General features: G+C 35.3%; 1 protein-coding gene across 4 annotated transcripts in view; it reads right to left on the reverse strand.

Moving 5' to 3' along the window:
• LOC132180841 (structural maintenance of chromosomes protein 6B-like) overlaps nucleotides 1-21,135 on the reverse strand; it is a 28,821-nt gene that overhangs the window by 5,663 nt on the left and 2,023 nt on the right. For 3 of the 4 annotated variants that reach the window (XM_059593814.1, XM_059593815.1, XM_059593813.1), the window contains exons 4-26: nucleotides 18,834-18,889; nucleotides 17,161-17,247; nucleotides 16,769-17,089; nucleotides 11,924-12,043; nucleotides 11,236-11,370; nucleotides 8,685-8,761; nucleotides 8,511-8,586; nucleotides 6,626-6,700; nucleotides 6,288-6,392; nucleotides 4,775-4,944; nucleotides 4,568-4,670; nucleotides 4,261-4,373; nucleotides 3,336-3,540; nucleotides 2,670-2,801; nucleotides 2,464-2,578; nucleotides 2,293-2,378; nucleotides 2,096-2,191; nucleotides 1,431-1,567; nucleotides 1,194-1,296; nucleotides 926-1,005; nucleotides 727-805; nucleotides 505-562; nucleotides 113-210 (exon numbers count right to left, since the gene is read on the reverse strand). In XM_059593814.1, the coding sequence (XP_059449797.1) occupies nucleotides 113-210; nucleotides 505-562; nucleotides 727-805; nucleotides 926-1,005; nucleotides 1,194-1,296; nucleotides 1,431-1,567; nucleotides 2,096-2,191; nucleotides 2,293-2,378; nucleotides 2,464-2,578; nucleotides 2,670-2,801; nucleotides 3,336-3,540; nucleotides 4,261-4,373; nucleotides 4,568-4,670; nucleotides 4,775-4,944; nucleotides 6,288-6,392; nucleotides 6,626-6,700; nucleotides 8,511-8,586; nucleotides 8,685-8,761; nucleotides 11,236-11,370; nucleotides 11,924-12,043; nucleotides 16,769-17,089; nucleotides 17,161-17,247; nucleotides 18,834-18,889 (2,627 nt within the window). Of the gene's footprint in view, nucleotides 1-112; nucleotides 211-504; nucleotides 563-726; nucleotides 806-925; nucleotides 1,006-1,193; nucleotides 1,297-1,430; nucleotides 1,568-2,095; nucleotides 2,192-2,292; nucleotides 2,379-2,463; nucleotides 2,579-2,669; nucleotides 2,802-3,335; nucleotides 3,541-4,260; nucleotides 4,374-4,567; nucleotides 4,671-4,774; nucleotides 4,945-6,287; nucleotides 6,393-6,625; nucleotides 6,701-8,510; nucleotides 8,587-8,684; nucleotides 8,762-11,235; nucleotides 11,371-11,923; nucleotides 12,044-16,768; nucleotides 17,090-17,160; nucleotides 17,253-18,833; nucleotides 18,890-21,135 lie in introns of those variants that run through there. The other variant, XM_059593816.1, reaches the window with a different exon arrangement.

The following is a 21,135-nucleotide window of genomic DNA, read 5'->3' on the forward strand; positions in this document are numbered from 1 at the left end:
AAACTCATTTTCTGCATACCCAACTAGGCAAAGTGATCAAAGTTTGCATGCCCAGAAAGAAAAAAATAAAAGACACCGACATTCTTATAAACAAAGGAAAAAGAACCCTTACCATAAACACATCAAACTCATCCATTGCTCGAAAAGGAGCTTCTGTCATTTCGTGAAGAGCCAAGGCAAAGCATAATGTTGAAAAAGAGCGTTCACCACCTAATTCAAAATTAAATTACCAACCACAGGAAAATTACTCAATTTTAAAAGATTTCCCAAGTTGTAAATTCAACCCAAAAAATTAATCTCAAAATATGTGAAAGGAGTCCACAATGATATTTAAAAAAAAAAATTGAGCAGTCCCAAATATTTGTGAGCAAATCAAAGACAAATTATTTCTAGTATTCCACAAAACTGGTTGTAGTTAAGAAATCTGTATAGGATCCTGAAGTTTTCAAAAGCGGAAAAAATTTGGAAAACCTATTTGTAAAGTCTATGGAGGAAAAAAAAAACCTGAAAGTCCTCTAGTGTCATGAACAGTGCTGCTTGAAGCATCTTGAGGCATTTTAACCTAACAAAAACATATTCAAAGCATAGAGAAAAAATGGCAACTTTATCCCAAATTTTCCAGGTATCTAGGTGCAAGGTATATGAAAGTAATCGATTTAAAAGTGGTGCTGAAAGAACAAATTAGTTGATCCAAACGAGTACTCCAGTACAAAGCAAGCTGCTTACCTCAACGGAGAGGGTCTTGTCTTCATAACTAACTTTAATTTGTCCACTGATCCCCTTTTTTCTCAAATGGCCATTGAATCTAATTGGAGAGATGGACTAATTATTATAAATACTCACAAATATTAAAAACGTGAAAAAAAAAAAAAAAAAAAAAAACTCTTATTGAATGTGACTCAATTTGAAACAGTGCAATTCATACTGCCAAGTCAACTGGCGCTTCAAAAGAGTTGCATTCCTCTGAAACTTGCTCCATCGCAAGTTTAACGCTTTCTCGCAAGCCTGCAATTCAATAAATCTTTTTTCAGAAGAACCCCATAATAGAGACAGATATTTGAATACATTAGGGTTGGGTTCCAATTAAAAAAATCCGAAACAGAAATGAGGAACAAATCATGATAAGCTTAAAATGATGGAATATGCCTGCCACTACAGACACTAATATATGGGGAAAGAATTATAGAACTTACATTCAGTTTTTCTTGATATCCTTTGTAAGTTTGCTGTTTTCTTAGAACCTTGCGCTCTTTTTTCTCACACAACATCCTAAGGTCATCAATTGATTCAGAATACCTGCAAATTAAACCAAAAAAAAAAAAGAGAGAGAGAGAAAGAGAGAGAGAGAGAGAGAGAATTAAGATAATTTACTAAAAACTGGCATTTGGCTGTTCTTCAAGTAATACAAAGACAGATGATAATGTCCTCACCGCCGGCTCTCATGCAGAAGTCTCTGGTTTAGTCTAGTTAGTTGGGCGCTAAGTTGCTCTGGGGTGCTCCCATCACAACCTCCTAAAGCTTCAATTTCACTCTCAGGACAAATAATAGAAGCTTTTCTGCAACTCTCCTGCAGTTTCAACCAGTACTAAACACATCAGCGAGTAATTGAGCTGCTAGGATGCTTTAAAGTTAAACAGTCTAAAATGTAATTCCACAAAGCAAAAAGATATAGAGAAGCACAAATGCTAATAGTAACATGAACAGAAAGGGCAATGCTATTGGCATTCCACTTTTAGCTTCTTGCACTCTCAATTGTGAGTGAAGATAAACTAAAGGGAGACCAAAAAAAAAAAAGCCGCCTTCCTTCAGTTTAACACAGAGAGAGAGAGAGAGAGAGATCTAAACCAACTTCAGCTTCTAATGGCCCATTTATCTAAAAGCCATCTAAACCAACTTAATCTTCTAATGGCCCATTTATCTAAAACCGTAAAACTTTTATTCCTATTGCTCATTGGAATTTACAGAGCACATGGCAGAAGCAACAGTGGGTGCTAACCTTCTAAGAACAAAAGAACAGAAGGGAACTTTGGGGGAGGGGGAATTCAGAGCAACACTGAAATCTATTGCTGTAACTTAAGAAGGGAATCAAATGTACCAGACGGTTGTTCTCAAGCTCCTGGTAATGCGCCTCTGCCTCTTTGATAAGAGAAAGGACCCTGTTATTCATTATACCTTCATAGTGGCTCTTCTTCTGAGATTTAAATTTCAAACATTAGACAAAACTTACAGAAAAACATTATAGCAACTGCAATGAAGCATTGAGAAGAAGATTCAGGGAAAGGGAGAGGGGACCGATTCTTCATCAAGCAGTGCTTGTTCAAGCTTTATCAATTCATTCTCTGATTTGTCAAATGCATCAATTTCCCCTTTCGCTGACTCTACAATTTTATTAGGAGAAAAAAATAAGTTGGAATTATTCATAATTAAAACCAAATATGAAACATAACAGCATTGTTACTATACCACAAAGATTCTCAAATGATACTTTAAGTTCATTGGCTTTTGCTTCAGCTCCATTCATTCTGACTCGGAGCTTTTCCAGCAAGATTTCCCTTTCCTGTATCTCCTCATGGGCTTTCTAGAAATTACTCCCAAGAGGACCATATTGTTAGAGAAAAAAAAATGTATATATCCAAATGCAATATAAGTGCAAACATGAGGGATCAAACTGAGATTTCTTGATGAAGCTCATCAACATTCGATGCAGGTGACGAACTAGTTTCAGCAACATATGAATTCTTTACATCACGCAGTGCTAGTTTCTTCGACATCAAGTCACGCTCTGCATCCAGACGCCTCTTCTACACAACAGAAATATAGCCATCATCAAAGATGAATGACAGAAAAAGCTGTGTGTGTGTGAGAGGGAGAGAGGGAGAGAGAGAGAGAGAGATGGTATGGAACCAACTGAACTGATAAAGACCATGTTCCATAATAGAGTTGTTATTGATCAATAATTGAAAATCAAAGGCCTTGTTTAGCAAAATTTGCAAAACTCTTTACGCTTTTTTAAACAATGAAAAACACTTTTCAGATGTAGAGGCTGGACTTGTTACTCATAAAAAAAATTAAAAAGGGAGGGAGTTGGCAATGGCATCCAAAGGGTGGAGGCTGCCCCTTCATTGGATGTTGGTCGTCTCCCAACCCCACCTCCAGTGTCCCCCCCCTCCACAACTGCAAAGGGCGGTGGGGTGGAACTCCACACCCTTGCCAACCTTTGCGTTGGTGGAAATCAACCCCCGCAAAAGGTGAAGAGGCTCCACCCCCCTACACAGGTGGACATGCCACGGCAGGGGGGGAGGAGCACATATTCATGTTACAACATTTAGTAGTACCTTTATACTTCTTAAAGTCTCCTGAAGATCCTGAAGACTCTCCTCTGCATCCCTTTTTCTCCTCCTGCGCTGTTGAGCTTCTTCATGTACATTTGATTCATCTCTTTGAAGGTCCTTAATCTGATTATCAAAAGAACTACAAAGACGGCCACTTCTTTGCTTCTTATTTGGGGGAAGAGTAGTCTGGACTGAGCCACGAGAAAACCTGGAAAGGAATCAGTACTAAATTATTGCTCCATAAATCACACTTGCATCCTACTAGTAAGAGAGTTTAGATTCCAGAGTACATGGACTGCAGAAACCAGAATTAATAAATCAAACATCAGCAGAACATGTGCATATACCAGCTGCAAATATTAAGAGTTTGAGTGATACTACCCAAGGCCCAAACACAGTTTCTGCCTTTCCGCTGTCTGTGACCAACAACCAAAAAACAAAGATGCCTCATGGTTTGGCCAAAGTTAAATAAATCATCAGACATGGCCGCTGAGAGAGGCAAAATGTTGACACCTGCATAACTCAATGTCTTTCATACACCCTTATCAAATGCCTACCTCACATTCTTAAGCACAGGAGCTTTATCTTTGCAACCAAGACAACAGAGAAATGAACAGTTTGGCAGTATATAATTAATAAATATTGTTTTGATGATATATCACAAATCTCCACTGATCAAGACAACTAGCTGGTGATGAAATTAAACATAAGTAGAAGACTCAGTATAATGCAAACAGAAGCATCTATACTCATTGTAATTCCACTGATCTCACAGACTACTCAGAGTAACCTATTTATTAATTTATGCTGGTAAGTGCATGTCGTCACTCTTGCAATCTCCTTGTAATACTGCCCACTTAGAGCGAATGTGGAAAAAAAAAAAAAAAAAAAAGAAAAAAAAAGAGATTAATAATCTAATTCGGCTTACATTTTATATCCATCTGAAGTGTAAACCTCCTTCAGATTCAAGATCCTTTGCCCAAAAGCAACTGCTTTCCCCATATCATAGTCTCTAACAAGCACTTGCCTCTCAGCATCACCCTGGAAATACAACAAACTTGTTACAAGGTGCACCAGAGCACCATTAACTTTTTGAGAAATAATACATACGCCACAAAAGGTAAAAATTTAAAATAGAAAACCAAAATATGCTATTGAAGAAAGAAATTTAGATCAACAACCAATAATAAGTCAACAGACATTATTTGAACAAGTGTAGGAAGACATGAAATTACCATATCCACCAACACATTAAAGACAATGTGGTTTTCTGTATGTAGAACAGAAAGAGTAGTTGGGTGACTTGTTTGAGGAAGCATGTGAGGTGGTATATTCAACCTACACCACACAGTAGGAGAAAAACATAAAAAAGAGAACCAACATGGTCAGTCATAACACAGCATGCAACTCCTATTCATCAAAATATAAAGGCATGCATCCACCTTGGTCTTGAAAAGTCATATATGACAATCTGAAGGTGGCTATAGTTTGCTTCCCTAGCGCACCCTCTCAAAAGAAGAGCATCTTTATGATTTGTTACAATGAATGCATTAAGCAATCTCCCAATGGCATGTTCAACAGCACGAGCCCATGTATCACCATTAACCAAGGTCTGCAGTAGATAGCCAAAAATAAGAGATGTTAGCCAGCAATGATACCATAATATAATGTGCATGCAACAAAAAATTGATGCTCAAACGCATAATTGAACCAAGTAAACAATAACAAAATCATAGTCTCACTCCCCCAACTGTAAAACCATATTTTTATCAAAAGAAATTCCAAAAAAAATGTACTTGGGGATTAAATAAATCAGAAAACAAAACTTCAAACAGGACGCAAGATAACACAATAAAATGTGCCCAGAATTTAGAAACTTCACCGGTATTATTCAAACAGCTTCTGTTCACAATATCTAGTGCCTAAGTTTCATAAATTTTGATAAGCATTGATTAAAATAAAGAACACAAATGATCGGACATGAGAAATAGACAATGTAATAACCCAGGAAAAAACGCAAGCCACATTTGTACTATCACTCCAAAAGGACTAGTCAATTTGAAACTTCCCTAAAATCACTTATAAAACCCAGTTTCGCCTAGTAAGTAAGCAGTGTAGAACTTAACACCCATGAATGTCTTTTTATAAACCACCCACTTTATGTGAGCAACTCATCTTTTCAACATGGGACCGGGATGTCTCCCCTTAAACCCCTGTCCTTGTCATGGCCAAGTATTGCAGTGCTGACAATAACACATGGCATTATCAGGTGACTCTGATAACTTTGTAATGACCCAAAAAAAAGCGCTAGCCACATCTGCACTATCACTCCCAATGATTAGTCAATTTGGAGCTTCCCTAAAATTACTTGTAAAACTCAGTTTTCACCTACTAAGTAAGAAATGTGGGACTTAGCACCCATGAATGTTTTTCTATATACCACCAACTCTATGTGGGCAACTCCTCTTCCCAATTGATTTGTTTTTTTTTTTTATAAATAATATGGGACCTGGTTGTTACAGACAGATTCAGCCACTAATGAGACGTTACTCAATTTGAATTAAAAGATTAGCAAATACAAACTACAAAGAAAGTACTCATGGAAGATGTATCCCAGAATGAACACTATTATCATACCATAAATAAGAAAGGCCAGCACGAGTATCATAATATGCACGAATTTGGATATATTTTGAACCATAGAAAACACCTATTATTTCAAATCATTAATCAGGCAAAAGATTCAATGCCCATTTTTCACATAAAAAAAAAAAAAAAAAAAAAAAAAACTGTACAAAAAGAGAGATACATCAAGAACCAGAGCTGCATACCCTCCAAAAAAGAGAACAAACTGCCCTTGAAACATGCACACATGCACTCACACACGCAATAATATTTGTATAGAAAAGATTATGAAAGTTTCAGCATGCAGACAGACAATCATCTGTTACACACCAAATGGGCTCCAATTGGACCAACAGGCGGCTTTTTAAACCTCTGTTGATGTCTCTCAATTGCACGTAATAGGTTAATCACTCTATCTCCGCCAAAAGCTGTAACCTGTCAAGAAAAAAAAATGTCACTACTAAACAATATGGCAATCTGCTCTCACAATGTTGTCCATTATACAGTTTTAAAAATAAATAAATAAATAAAAGAGGAAGATTATGGTAAACATGGATCTACAACTGCATATGCTGACATAGGAAAGTGTCCATTTTCACAAGCATTTAAGACTGCAAGACAAATAGTTACACCAATTAAAACAAGTGCATTTGACCACTAATCCGCACCTTGTTGGTTTGATGTTGATGTAGCTCGCGGATGGAAAAAGCAATTTCACGATGCTTTCTTTCAAGTTCTTCAATCTAAAGGAACCAAAGTTTTATGAATATTACTCAAGAAGGACAGGATATTAAGTCAGGAGAACAAATTTAGAATAGTCAATAACTTTATCTAATTATAAATTAAAAACGGCTTAATACAACCTTTACAAGTTACATGGCACATGCTTAATGGTCAAATGCTCACCAGTTAGACCAATAAAACAGTGCCACTGCAATTGACCAACTACAAAGTTAAAGAGAAATGAGTTAAAGAATTTCTGGGGAGAAAAAAGAAGCCCAGATTTTTTACAGAAATTAAAGAGATCGATCTAGCATTTACAAATCCAACCTATCCATCAGGAAAGAACCTTTTGCATGTAGTTTAAAAGCCCAGCACAGTAAGTTGAGCTAATTGTAACAGGCCTTTGCAATTAGTAAAGCAAGCTTTTGCAATTAGTAAAGCAACAACACCCCCCCACCCCCCCAAAATATAATATATATATATATGGCAGCATCCAAGAGGATAACATGGGAACTACCCATCTAAATGTGCTTACGGTGGGATCTAGGAAGAGAAAAATTATGTTTTTAGGGTTTATTATAGTAGGGAAGTGATTTTATGGTTTGTGCGATGTCTATTGTTTGATAAGGGAGGATTTAACTGCAAATAAGTCTAGTGCAAGTGAACAAACAAATTGCAGGATTTCCTGGGCAGCAGAAAATAATAGAAATTTAAGACTCATCTTCTATGGGTAAAGTGTGCAAACTGATGAAGGCTTTGTATGGTTTAAAACAATCACCGAGAGCATAGTTTGAGTGATTTCTCAGACTATACAGAGATTTGGTTTCAAACAAAGTCAAGTTGATCATACACTTTTTATCAAACATTCCACTCAAGGAAAGGTAACGATTCTGATTGTGTTTGTCGATGATGATAAGGAGATACAGGGCTTAAAAAAACTTCTCACGAATGAAGTTGAAATAAAAGACTCGGGCAATTTGAGTATTTTTTGGGCATTGGGGTTGCGAGGTCAAAATATGTTCTGGATCTTCTCAAGGAAACAAGAATCCCTGGATGTCAAGCCATTGATAATCTAGTAGATAGCTGTAAGTGATTTCCCACAGAAGCATCCTTAAGGTGAGTTATATCAAAAAGCTCCGCATAAGCTACTTTAAGGGCCTGGTCCCTACACCAAACATCATGCCAAAATCTAATATTGGAATCATCCCCCACGCAAAACTAGTGAATCTAGAAAACACCCCCCAGCCCCTCTTGATATTTTATCAAAGGCCAACCCCATGCGATCAAATATGTAGAAATCCCAACTAAGCAATCAATCATGTTGTTAACAATTCCCCAATTGATGATAAGTCAAAACTAAGGATGCATGCTCTAGAATGAAGAGCGTTTCCCATATGCAAAACCAACAAAAAAAAAGACATACCAAAAAGGCCTAATTTTTCCTGAAAAGAACCAGTAAACATTTTGGTAAGCAAATTTTGATATAATGCCGGGTTTTCAAAAAGTGGAAGAATTAGAATGTATTCAAATGATTCAAGGAGCAACCAAGAAAAGGTGTTTGAGGATTGTGACGCACATGAAACAACTTGGAATTCCTAAACATAACCATAAGAGTTCTCGATACAGTTAATTCAAAAGCATGCATTTATAGTATTGAGAGTCACCACATCAAATTCCCCATGTCCATTAAGTAAGGTACATAAGTTTGCAGATATAACAGCCACTAAGAGTATCTGCAATAAAAACCTTAAAAACTCAAAATAAAAGATTTGACCAGACAAAATTATGCTAGACAATCAACTTATCCAATGATGGTAAACACATGCATACCTCATTACCAATGCATGCAATTTCACTCAATCCCTTGTTCATGCTTTCTGATAAGGCACTTTCTTCTTCCTTCAACCTGAAAGATTGTTGAAGTTAACAAATTATGTGGAATCTGTCTTGAAAGCAAGCTAGAACATAAAAAACACAAACTGATAAAATGAAAATTTTCAAAACCTTGTAAAACTTAAATTAGCAGCATCAAACTCATATTGGAGTGCCTTCAGCTTTTCCTCTATTTCAGATTCTTCAGCCTGCAGCATACCAAAATGAGAGGTCTAACCCCATATCTTTTTTTTGGATGAGATGATGTCCATATATTAAAGGCTCATATAAATCAGAGTAATTTTTCTTGATGATGAAGGTTTACCTATCATAATTCTAAGTAAAGGTTATACAACTCAGTACTGAGGCTGGAAATATCTCTGTGAGAAGGTTTAATCTAAAGCTCACAACAGAAATGTCCGTAGGAGATGAAAAAATAAGTTATTAAAAAATAATTACATTCCAAGGAAGATTGCCAATTTAATTCAGGATTCTAGATACTGGTGATGAAATTTGAATAACTCATACAGAGAGGAGCTAATTGAGGGCTGGCTTCATGACTTCTAGAAGACATGAATTTTTTGGGCACTTATTTATGGAGTTGTAATTTTCAGGTTTAGCTTCATACTTTGTTTAAGACCTGTGTGGTATGCACTTGAGCCATTTGTTCTAATTAATTTTTTCATACTGGAACAGGAAAAAAAATCATATTTTAATAAAAGTTGGCTATAGTAAGTTGACACTCTAAATTGGCAGATCACACAGGTTTCAAGCCAGTGACAACTAGATAAATGGAAATAAGAAAAACATTGTTAACATAATTTTATATGAGAACCACAATGCATTTGAAGTGATAATAAGTTAATAACTTATATTAAAGTAGCATGCCAAGAAGCTTCTTTGACCAGAAAAACCTCTTCCTGGAGTAAAGAGTTCAAGAAAGCAAAATCAAGGGGATTTCTGCCAAAAGAGAGAATGAGGAATAGGACCTCTACATTTCAGAGATTGTTGGCCTGTCAAACAAATGTGTTTTCATTAATGTAGTCATTAGATCTCACATCAACAAATGTCATGCAAATGAGTCTTCAAGAGAGTATTCAACAGAGAGAGAAACAAAAGTAGCTAGAAAGACCTGCCAAGCACAATACATTTTGTTCAAACAATATGCATGACATTTACAACTATTAGTCTAAGATGAAAAAACCTTCGATGAAACTTTTGTCCATCATTATGTGAAATTAAATTTCTTATAGTCAGTAATGTATAAAACATATATACAATAATGAAAAAGAATAAATAGGAAAAAGGCAGAAGCCCACCAAAAAAGCTAAACAGAAGAAAAACAAAATTCTTCTATTCCACAGAGAATAAGTTCTTTAGATTCCAGAACTATTTTGATAACCCAGCACACTTTTGTAGATCTCTCTGGTTATCACCTTTCTTAGCAAGGTCTAACCATAGGGAAAACGAATCAGAGAAATTTTAGCATGTCCCAAAGGTACTATTTTATATTATAACAAGCTCTAGTCGTAGGAAACTTGAATCATAAAAGTTGTGGAACCTCCCTACCTCCAAAGGTAGCATTATTACATTAAATCAAGACCCCACACAAAGATTTATGTCTGAAGTTTTTAAAACATAGAAAGGTGCAAACAAGGGCTATTTACTTTTTTTCCCCAAGAACGGACACATGTCAAACTCAACCGCATTGAACTACCATTTTATTAAAAAAACAAACACTGCCTTCAGAGAACCTCGTTAAATCAAACGAAATATGCCTTTTTTTAGACGTTAAATGAAAAAAATACCCTCAAATACAACAATTAGAAAAACTAAAAAAAATTAACAAAAAATTCAAAATTCAAAATTAAGAATTAAATAAAAATATAAAAATTAAAAAAATCTTAAACGGGTGGTCATTGAACCACCCCCAAGCGTTTTTTTGGGGTGGCCTATGACTTTCTAGGGTGGGCAATCCACCCTAGGTGGTGGTTCACCACCCCGGGATTTTTTTTTTCTTGGTTGCTATTTTTTTAACTTTTTTATTTTTTATCTTTTATTGAAATTTTAATTTTAAGGGTATTTATGTAAATTTAGTTTCTAAACTTAGGGCATTTCCATCATTTTACTTTTTTTAACGATTTTGACTAACAAAGTGGGGGTTTTGTAACAAAATGGTAGTTCAATGTGGTTGAGTGTGACAAGTGTCAATTCATTGAGCCAACTTACAAATGAGTGATAGTTCATAGGAGAAAAAGGTAATTAACCCTTAAAATAAATTGATCCCAAAAGACACTTGCGAATTGTGATTACATAATAGTCAAGTACAAATAGCCACAAATTAACACATTCGATATTGGTTATACTGCTAATCACTTTTTTAGTGGTCACATGTATGGCACCTTATGTTTATGTTTAACAATGAAATCAAGGTAAGTATTATTGTTATGTGGCATGTCATATTCACAGCAAGATTATACTACCTAGGAAAATAAAATCACAGAAAGAACAAAGGTAAATGGAAAAAGAGGCATTACTTCATCAACAAAATACAGAGAAGCATGGCTTTTCATTTCTTTAAATGATTATCACAAACGATAGCCAGGAAACCCAGGAGAAAAAACAGAACAAGAAAAGATAATAGGAGAAAAACTATTATCTATATCCAGGAGAATGGGAAAACCTGTGTATTTTTAACATGCTGCTCATGAATATCTTGAACTTGTTGTTCGAGAAATCTGGCATGCTTCATCATCTTCTGGACATGGTTGGTCTTGCGGCCATACTCTTCTTCTAGCTCAAGCTTCTCTTTAGTTGCCTAAGAAAAGAATTGTAAATTAAAAAGAGACAAATTGAGAAATAAAAATGACTAAAGTACAAACTATTATAACCAAATTACTGATGAGCATATAAAATGATAACAAAGGCAAAAGGTCAAAGAAAAAGAAATACAGATGAGAGTGGAAGTCAAAACATTAATATGCATCATACAAAAATCTCTCAAGTAGGTAAAAACTAGGGGCTTTTTTTACAAGGAAACTGATTGGCAAAGTAATACATACTTCCCAGCTGCAACGGTTAAAAGTCTAAGCATTTCACTGTAAATACTGAATTCACTTTGCATCCTAGTGTTTAGCACAACCTTAGCAAGTAACATAAACATTTAATTGGCTTTGAACTTTCTTTCCTTTCCTTTTTTTTGGGGAGGGGGGGAGGGGGGTCTTTTTTTTACAAGAGAAAATAGGTAGAAAAAGAAATGAAAATATAAAATACAAAAAACTAAGCATGACCATACTTTACTAATATAATTTCATCAAGACAATAGCCATGTGGCTTTTATGAAAAGAATAGATATTGAAAATTGAAGTTACCAAGGAAAGAGTCTGCTGCAATTCATCCTTCATTCTCCTCACTTCTGATGTCTTTTCCATCATGCTTGCGATTTGAGCTTTCTTCTTAGATATATGTTCCCTCAGCTCCTCCACCACATTCTGTGAAAAATTATACCAGCATGAATAGAAAATGTTATAACGCAATTCACTTGATCAGTTTTTACATAACATAAAAGGGAGCATAACTAAAAGCCACTGTGCGAAGCTTCATGGGAACCAACAAAGCCCTTGTATCCTTTTACTTTGCAAATTTAAGCACAAAAGAAAGAGAGCCAACCTTCCACAACATCCTATAAAATGTTGACTCAAGTAAAGCTTACTGGTAAAATTTCGATTGTCATACCAAGACTTTAAATCAAATCATGTCTTTACTAGGAATAGGGGATTTAAGGGATGGAAAGACTATTCCACAACATGTAGGCCAATTGGCGAATTGGCATTCTCAATGCCTACCCAAAACCCAACCACTCCCCCCCCCAAAAAAAAAAAAAAAAAACCCACCACCTTTAACATGAAATTTAAAAAAATAAATAAATAAACACCCTTCTGTCACACCAACTTAATATAGAAAAGACATTATAAAGACAAATATGTAGAGCACTTGAATTGACCAGATTTAGAGGAAAGCTTTATTCTTCCTGAAAATGCCAAAGCCTAAAAACAGAAGCATGATACATCAGAACTAGAATTAGAACAAATGGTTCCTCTATGCATCGTGTGGTGTTTATGGCTAGAAAAGAATGAGAGATGCTTTGAGGATTCTGATAGATCCTTGGAGGAACTCATGGCCTTCTTTTTCTATACTCTTTACACTTTGACAGCAACTTGGCTAGCTCCCTTAGTGATTAACTATCTTGATTTTCTTGTTCTTTTCTCTTCTTCTAATTAGGTGTTTCTCTTGTATGCTTCATGTGTACTAGGGTTACGCCCCTTTGCGCTTTTGATATATAAACATTACTTATCAAAAAAAAAACAAATATTAGAACAAAAGATTACTCCAGAAAATGATGTTGATTGATCCAAAACTAGATAGTTTAGGCAGGCCAAAATTAAAATGAAGATGGCTCCTTTAGAAACATCAAAGCATTCATAAGGAAGGTAACAGTCAAATTTTTGCGTAATAAATATTTTGGTCAATTAAAAAGGTTGAATATTTTAGGGTCTCTACATTTCCTGAGATGCAATATAAATGACACGGTCTTTGGGGCTTCTAAAGGAATGTAAAGGATTATGACAGACGGGAGGATTTGAGATCCCTCAATATCTTGTTTGGATGTAAGGAAAGAATTGGAAAGTGGGTTCCCCTCTTGTTTGGAAGTATTATAAGGAGGAAAGGACAGGGAGTTCTTTTAACAAAATTACCATTATGATCTTTGCTAAATAGACTCTGTTCTTTAATTTAATATAATTAGTAAATATATACATGAAATAAATAGCATTTTAAGAAAAAGAAACAGCAAGTGTTATTTGTGGTAGTTGCTTCATATTTACACTTTTGTAGCCGAAAATTTAAATGGATGTACACAGACAAATCAGGGAGAAAGAAGCAGGGTTAGATCTGGTGAAGCATATGTATTGCTGAAAATCAAGCATAATAGAGATTTCACCATAATAGAATTTAAAGTGCTTTCCATTCCCTCGCATCTTGCCTAATTTCAGGAGGAACCAAAATTTGAATTTTTGTGTTTGATAAATAATTGAAATATCATTAAAAGCGTAATGCGCCTCCAGGTACACAGGAAGTATTTAAGGCCTAGTAGTGTGGCGGATTTGTTCAATTGTTGGTGGACGGGTTGGTCATTCTCAAAGTGCTATTATGTGGAAGATAGTTCATCTTTGCCTCATGTGGTGCTTAAGGAGAGAAATAAATGCGAGATGCTTTGAAGACTCTAAGAGATCCTTGGAGGAGCTCACGTCCTTCTTCTTCTTTACTCTTTTCACTTGGACAGCTAATTTGCTAGCTCCATTAGTAATTAGTTGTTATGAATTTCTCGTTCTTTTTTCTTCTCCTAATCAGGCGTTCTCCTATATACTTCATGTGTATTAGGGTTGCGCCCCTCTGCGCTTTATGATATATAGAATATTACTTGTCCAAAAAAAAAAAAGTATTTAAGAAAAAAAACCTAGTTAGGAGCAAAAAGAATAAGGAAATCATGATAACTGATTACCAAAGGATAAACAAAAACATTTGTCCAAATATATATGGGAGAATAAAGACTAAATCTCCTCCAAAATCCTCTCATGATCCTCAAAACTTCTGTCATTCATTTCCCTCCATAAACACCACAAAAGGCACGAAGACACTATCTTTCATACAACAGCACTCCGAGTGTTGTCAGCAGTCCACCAACAAACATACAAATTGAATACTCTTCTAGGCATAATCCAAGACAACCCAAATCGACTAAATAACACATTCCAAATGGCAAAGGCAACCTCAGAAGGGAGAAGATGGTCCACAAACTCCTCATTCCTTTCACATGCAGCACCTATCGAGCACAATGATGTGCCGCTTCCTAAGATTATCCATGGTAAGGATCTTCCCTAAGGCTGCCAACCAAGCAAAACAAGGCAATATAGCATTTTCTCCTATAAATCCATCCTATTATGTTCCTCAATAGGTTATAATTTGTTTGGGAGTTTAGAAAAGCATAGAATGGGAGAAAATGATTAATTAAGAGGATATCGAATTGAATAGAATAGATATGGGTATTTTCCTTTCCTTTATTTGCATATTTAAGATGAAGAAAAAAAAATGATAAGTAATTGCAAATTCATTAAAAAGGGCAAAGGCGCAACCCAAGTACAAATGGAGTATACAAGAAAAAAGCCTAGCTAGTAGCGGATAAGAGATATAAGAAAAAATGAAAGTTCAAAATACTAAAATTTGAGTCAACAACCCAAAGAAAGAGTCTTAAAGAATAAAGCCTTTAATTCCAGTAAGTCCTCTCATGATCATCCAGAATAAAGCCAATGGGTACCACATAATGCAAGGCGGGATCATCTTCCAAACTTCATCACTACACGTTAACCAATCATGTTTGATTTATGACATAATTCACTACACGTTAACCAATCGGGTTTATTTGATTTATGACATAATTCACTACACGTTAACAAATCATGTTTTGGATAAAAACTGGTCATACTTTCAAAAAAGTATTCCGACCACATTGTCACAACCCAAGAAAAGCCTTAGTCATGTTTACACTATATCCCAAAAAAAAAAAAAAAATTAAAGTTACAATTACAATTAGAGTTTTCTTAAATCGCTTATGAAACACAGTCTACCACATTGTCACAACCCAAGAAACACAATTAGAGTTCCTCACGACACTCTGCGTAAGAGGAACCTAGTGGTAGTGGAGTGGTGTTGTATGTGCAAGAAGACCGGAGAGTCAGTCGATCATCTTCTTCTCCACTGTGAGATCGCAAGTGTTCTTTGGCATACTATTTTTAATCGGTTTGGGTTGCATTGGGTCATGCCTTGCAGGGTGAGGGACTTGTTCGATTGCTGGTGGTCGGGAGGACATTCTCAAAGTGCGGTAGTGTGGAAGATGATCTCTCTGTGTCTTATGTGGTGTACATGGAATGAAAGAAATGTTAGATGCTTTGAGAACTCCACTAGGACTATAGAGGAACTAACTCATCTTTTCTTCTTTACTCTTTACTCTTGGACGGCCGCTTGGCTAGCTCCTTTAGGGATTAGTTTCTCTGACTTCCTATTTCATTTCTCTCCCTCTTAGGCGCTCTCTTTTTATACTTTCCGTGTATGTGGGTTTCACTCTTCTGCGCTTTTGATATATAACATTATTACTTATCAAAAAAAAAAAAACACAGTCTACCTACAACACAAGCAATGTGCAACTTAGCACATGCAAATCTTCACAATCCACCCACCCAGTATAAGACTAAACACAACAACTTCATAACCCGGGGTATTACCATCTTCTCCACTCAAATTCTTAATGTCCTCGTCAAAGCCCATGTTCACTGGATACTCACATGACATTGCGAAGTTTGCTCTTATACCATTTGCCACAACTCAGGGAAACGCTAGCCATATGTGTTATATTCTAAAGAGATAATAGTTACAATTGGAACCCTTGAAATCACTTATAAAACACAATTTCACCTAATAAATAACTAATATGATACTGAGTACTCATACAAACCTTCACAATCCACCTATCTAATGTAGGATTTAACACATACCTATTACAATCCAGCATATCACAATCTCCCCTACCCAAATCCCTAACCCCCTCATCAAGATCTACATTGTCCTATAGTGCCCCAGTTTCATATGACATTACTATGTTGCCTCTGACGCCATTTATCACAACTCAGGGAAAATGTTCACTATATCTACAATATACACCAAAAGGACAAGTCAAAATTACAATTACAGCTTCTTGGAATCACTTGTAAAGCCCAAAATCACTTTGTACACAATTAATGTGAAACTTAACACGCGCACACTTTCACAATCCAGCCACTCAAATGCGGAAATGATTGATTGATTGCAACACCTTCACAATCCTAAGTATCACAAACATACGTCTTGGTGCAACGACAAAATTAGAATATAAATTCAGCATTCTTGCAAAGCCAAGAGAAAAACAAATTTCCAAAACAACCAAAAAAAAAATTATAGGCTTTAGAGAATTCAGAAATTACAGCTTAAATTCCCAAATAATCACTAGGTCGTTCCTTGTAGGCAAGCATGGTGAGAAAGTAACATGATGTGCTAACCAGTGAGACAACTTCACATCCTATTAGAATTAGACAGAATTTTCAACTTCGCAAGAGTTTTTTACTTACTAGTTGCAAATCAATTTTTGCTTGGCAAGCTGGTATACGATCTTTCAGTATCCCAATCTTTGCGTTCTGTTCCGCAAGTTGCTTATCTACATCATATACCCATGACCAAGCAAGCTTCTTCTTCAATTGCTGTACCTTTTGAGATATTTCTTCCACATGCTCCATGTTTTTAATTTTTCCTTGCAATTCATCAAGTTCCTTTTGCATGGGTTTTATTGATTCCTCCAACTCATGAACCAGTGCATTTGCAGCCTTCAAATGTTCATAAATGTTTTGTAAAAGATCATTCACTTGCTGAAGAAGTGTGGCCTTGAAAAAGAACTGAGTAACCAAGAGTCAGTATTGCATTCATAAAGTACTTCTCTAAAGATGCACAAAGCCGCAAAAATTACCTTAAATTTGTCCTTGGCATTCCCAGAATGCAAAAACTCTCTGCTTTTGTCTTGACTCATTATTACACATGGATTCTCAACATCAATCTGCACTGCAAAGCAGATCATCAATAAACATCCATGGAGAGAGTTTAAGCTCAAAAAAACAAAAACTACTTCTACTAAGGGAGAGACAAATTTTACAAATATAACTTCAGTTACACTACCCAGTTGTCTTGACTGCATCAAGTTGATATTGAAAACCTGTTGAAACTCATACATGACAGCCTCATTCCATCCCAAAATGGCCTATTTGCTGGACCTAAACGTTTCAGACTCAAAGTTTGTTTACTTTTTTCTAAATTTGTAGGTACAGATACTTTAGGAATCTTCTTTATTTCTACAATTGGGCCAGCTTATTGGGTTCTTTCCAATGGTGTATTTTCTTGAAAACAGCTAACTTAGTTTGGATTAATAAAGTGTTCAAGTAATTTTGCATGGGTGACATGAAGTTAATTAAAACTTTGAGCTTTGTTATTTTAAGGTTTAATGATCTAGGTGTATATATTTGTCATTAGAGAGTCTAAGAAATTTCAGAAAGAGAAAAAAAAAAAAAAAAAAACAGAAAGAATATTATCTTCAAATTTTGTTTAAAAATTTTAGCCTAAACCAACAGACACAATGTTCCAGATCATAAGGACTTCCAAACTTCTGGACAACCACAGATTGAAAAAGCTACGTGTGGAAGAAGCAAAAGTTAATAAAAGGATGAATCAAGATATCTGGGGAAGAGGAGAATGAAGGGCTTTCATCACAATTTTTTTTCTTTTTACATCTCCCGAAATACATTTCCTTAACAAGGAACTCTGCTGAGATATTAAACCTATCCTGGCTGTCAGTTTCTTCCAGCTTATGGTGCTCCTATCTTATTTAGAGCCTTTTCGGGATTGCATTGGTAAATAGAGCTTTTGTCTATACAAAAAGCCTGAAATAACTTTTTAACAAAAGCCTCATTTCAAGCTTTTCCCAAACGCAGCTTTTGGGCTTTTTGAGACCAAATAAGTAAAAAAACGTGCTTATTTAAGTTTTTTACCTAACGGATCCATTTTTGTTTAACATAGCTTTTTATGTACTAAAAGCCATTTTTAAGCTCCTTAACGCAATTCAAATAGACTCTTAATATCAAGATAAAATGAAAACTTAAGCTAGATGCAGCCACTCCCCAGATCATAAGGACATTAGCACAGGAAAAAAAATTACCATATCATAAAAAATAAGTAAGAAACTATGAATAATTCCACACTAGAAGCAGGTTCAAAGTAAATGTTGCTAATAATATACGTTACATAATCGTATGAAGGAAGAGTAATGTTTTTTACCTGAAAATTTGGGTCAGGTGCATTATGTATTTACTAAGTATTGTGTTACCAACTAAGCTATCAGGACCAGTAAGCCTAATGCATAAACTCCTGGGAAGCTAGAACACATAACAGCAATACCAAGCATAAAGTCCTCAAGTAATTATCAAATAATGCTGATATCTTTTTTTTGATAAGTAACCATGTCAAGTGATAAATTTGCAAAAAAGAGGGACGGGAGATTAATAATGCTGATATCTAGTAAAATAATTATGTGAACAAAACCCAAAAAAGGAAATGTAAATAATTTTTCTGAGTAATAGGACAAAAGCTCACATTAAAATGTTCTACTAGCTCACGAAGGTCGTCTTTCCGGCCAGCAACCTTCCTTCCTGACAAATCCATCAGATGGAAAACAAAATCAAGTAAATACAACAACCTCATCTACCAATTATTTTATCAATCAGATTATTAGAAATATATATTATATATATGTCATCAGAAAGAATCGAAGATGCAAATACCCAAAACAATTTAATTGTCTTAATAGCAGAAGAAAACATTAAATGCTCCAACGTACATACAACAAAAACTTTTTTTTTTTGTAAGTAATCAAAATATCATTAAAAAGTGAAAAGTGCAGCTCAAATACACAATTAGTATACAAGAAACACCTAGATAAAAAGAGAAAAATGAACAAGATAATCAAGAAAACTAAGCAAATTAGGAAGGACAAACAGAGTTGTCCAAAGGTGACAAGTATTGAAGAATAAAGACTTAGGGCACGTTTGGTTTGCGGAATAGACCCATGGAATGGAATGGCTATTCCTATGGAATAATCATTCTTTTGTTTGATAAGGGTCTATTTCTAGGAATAGTTATTCCCGTAGGAATCACTAATTCCTTACACACAGGAATAGCTATTTCTCTAAAAAATGAAATGAATAGTTATTCATGAATGAATGGACAACTTTTTCCCCAAAAAAAAAAAAAAAAGTAATGTTTTTCAAAAGTTTCTTTTAACCCTAAATTCGTTTTTTATTAAAATAAAAAAATAAAAACCTAGAATTATAGGGGTGGCCTACAACCCCATTGGGTGGCTGGCCACCCCTGCCATTCTAGGTTTTCTAGTTTTTTTTTTAAAGTTGAGTTTTTTTATAAAAATAAAAAAATAATAAATAAAAAAAATGATGGGGTTTTTGGTAATTTTGGTTCAACTCTAATTAGAATAGATATATTGTTACCAAACTAAGGAATAGGAATAACTATTCAATTCCACTTTCGTCCATTCCTAGTAATAACTATTCATTTTCTTGACGGAATACCCAATCCGCGAACCAAAGGAGACCTTAAGCTCCACCACCATCCTCTCATGGTCCTTGAAAAGTTTCCTCCAAACACACCACAAAAAGCAAGAAGGCATCATCCTCCAAATAGACAAAATGCAAACAGATAGTGCCGGTCCTCCAAGTGTAGAGGGTGACGAATGGAAAGTCACAACTGTCCACACTTCCATGCAAAGTCCACAACTTAAAAAAATAAATAAATAAATTAAAAAAAAAAAAAAAACTGCTTGCTAACGGAAATGGATTTTTTTTTTTTTTGTTCAACAAAAATAATAGATAGCACGGCTAAATGGATGACAAAACAAAAATATGGGAGTCTTATTCAAGACAACGGGTTTTGGGATAATTCACCAAGCACAAAATAAATATTGATGACAATTTTAAATAGCAAGTATAATATACCAAGGAAATGGGAATCAGCAAACCTAAACCTTGCAAAGTTGACTAAACCCACACTGTCGTGGGTTTGGGTTTTGATTGGTGGAGGCTTGGTGGTCCTGTGGGTCTTTGGTGGTAGGGGTTGGGAATTCTTTAAATGGGTTTCTTTTGATTTTTTTTTTTTAATGGCAATGATTGACTAGTTGGGGTGTTAGTGGTGATTGTTTATTGAGTGGTATGGACTTTGTGGTGATGGTTGATTGAGTGATATGGATTTTGTGGTGAAGATGCTTAAAAGAAGGGCGCTGGTGGCACACGGTTAAGGGTCGTTCGGTTGTTACGGAAAACAATAGAACCTTTATCTTATACCAAAATTGATGTGGGACAACAAGCAATTTGGAAAGTATGAAAAGGAAGAAGCTGAGAAGAGAAGAGAAAAGAAACAAGAGCAGCAAGAGAGAAGAAGGAGAAGTGCCAGAGATAAGAGAAAATATGGGTGAAAGAAGAAAAGGAGATGACAAACAGTCGTTCAATTTTTCTAATTCATCATAAGCTGCTGAATGCAATAGAAAATTCGGTTTAAATAGACTAGGAATTAAACCCTACCCTAACCCTAACTGTCCTTGGGCTAATGGCCTGTTAAAATAACATGAAGTACAAAATAAAAATACTACAACCAGTCTGACAAATAAACAAAAAAGCAAATAAAATGCAAACTAATAAAATCCCAATAATAATCCAGCCCTTAATCATCCAACCACAAGGTCATGGGCTAGTGTGATCTGTGGCTTGTGTCTTGTGTCCCCATCACTCAATCTATCAGCAACAGAGAACATACAAAGTTACTAGCTAATAGAAATGCAAAATCAAAACCAATGCAAGCCACACTGATGCAACTCTCATGAACCACATTC

Source organism: Corylus avellana, chromosome ca5 (assembly GCF_901000735.1).
Source record: "Corylus avellana chromosome ca5, CavTom2PMs-1.0".
Taxonomy (NCBI): Eukaryota; Viridiplantae; Streptophyta; class Magnoliopsida; order Fagales; family Betulaceae; genus Corylus; species Corylus avellana.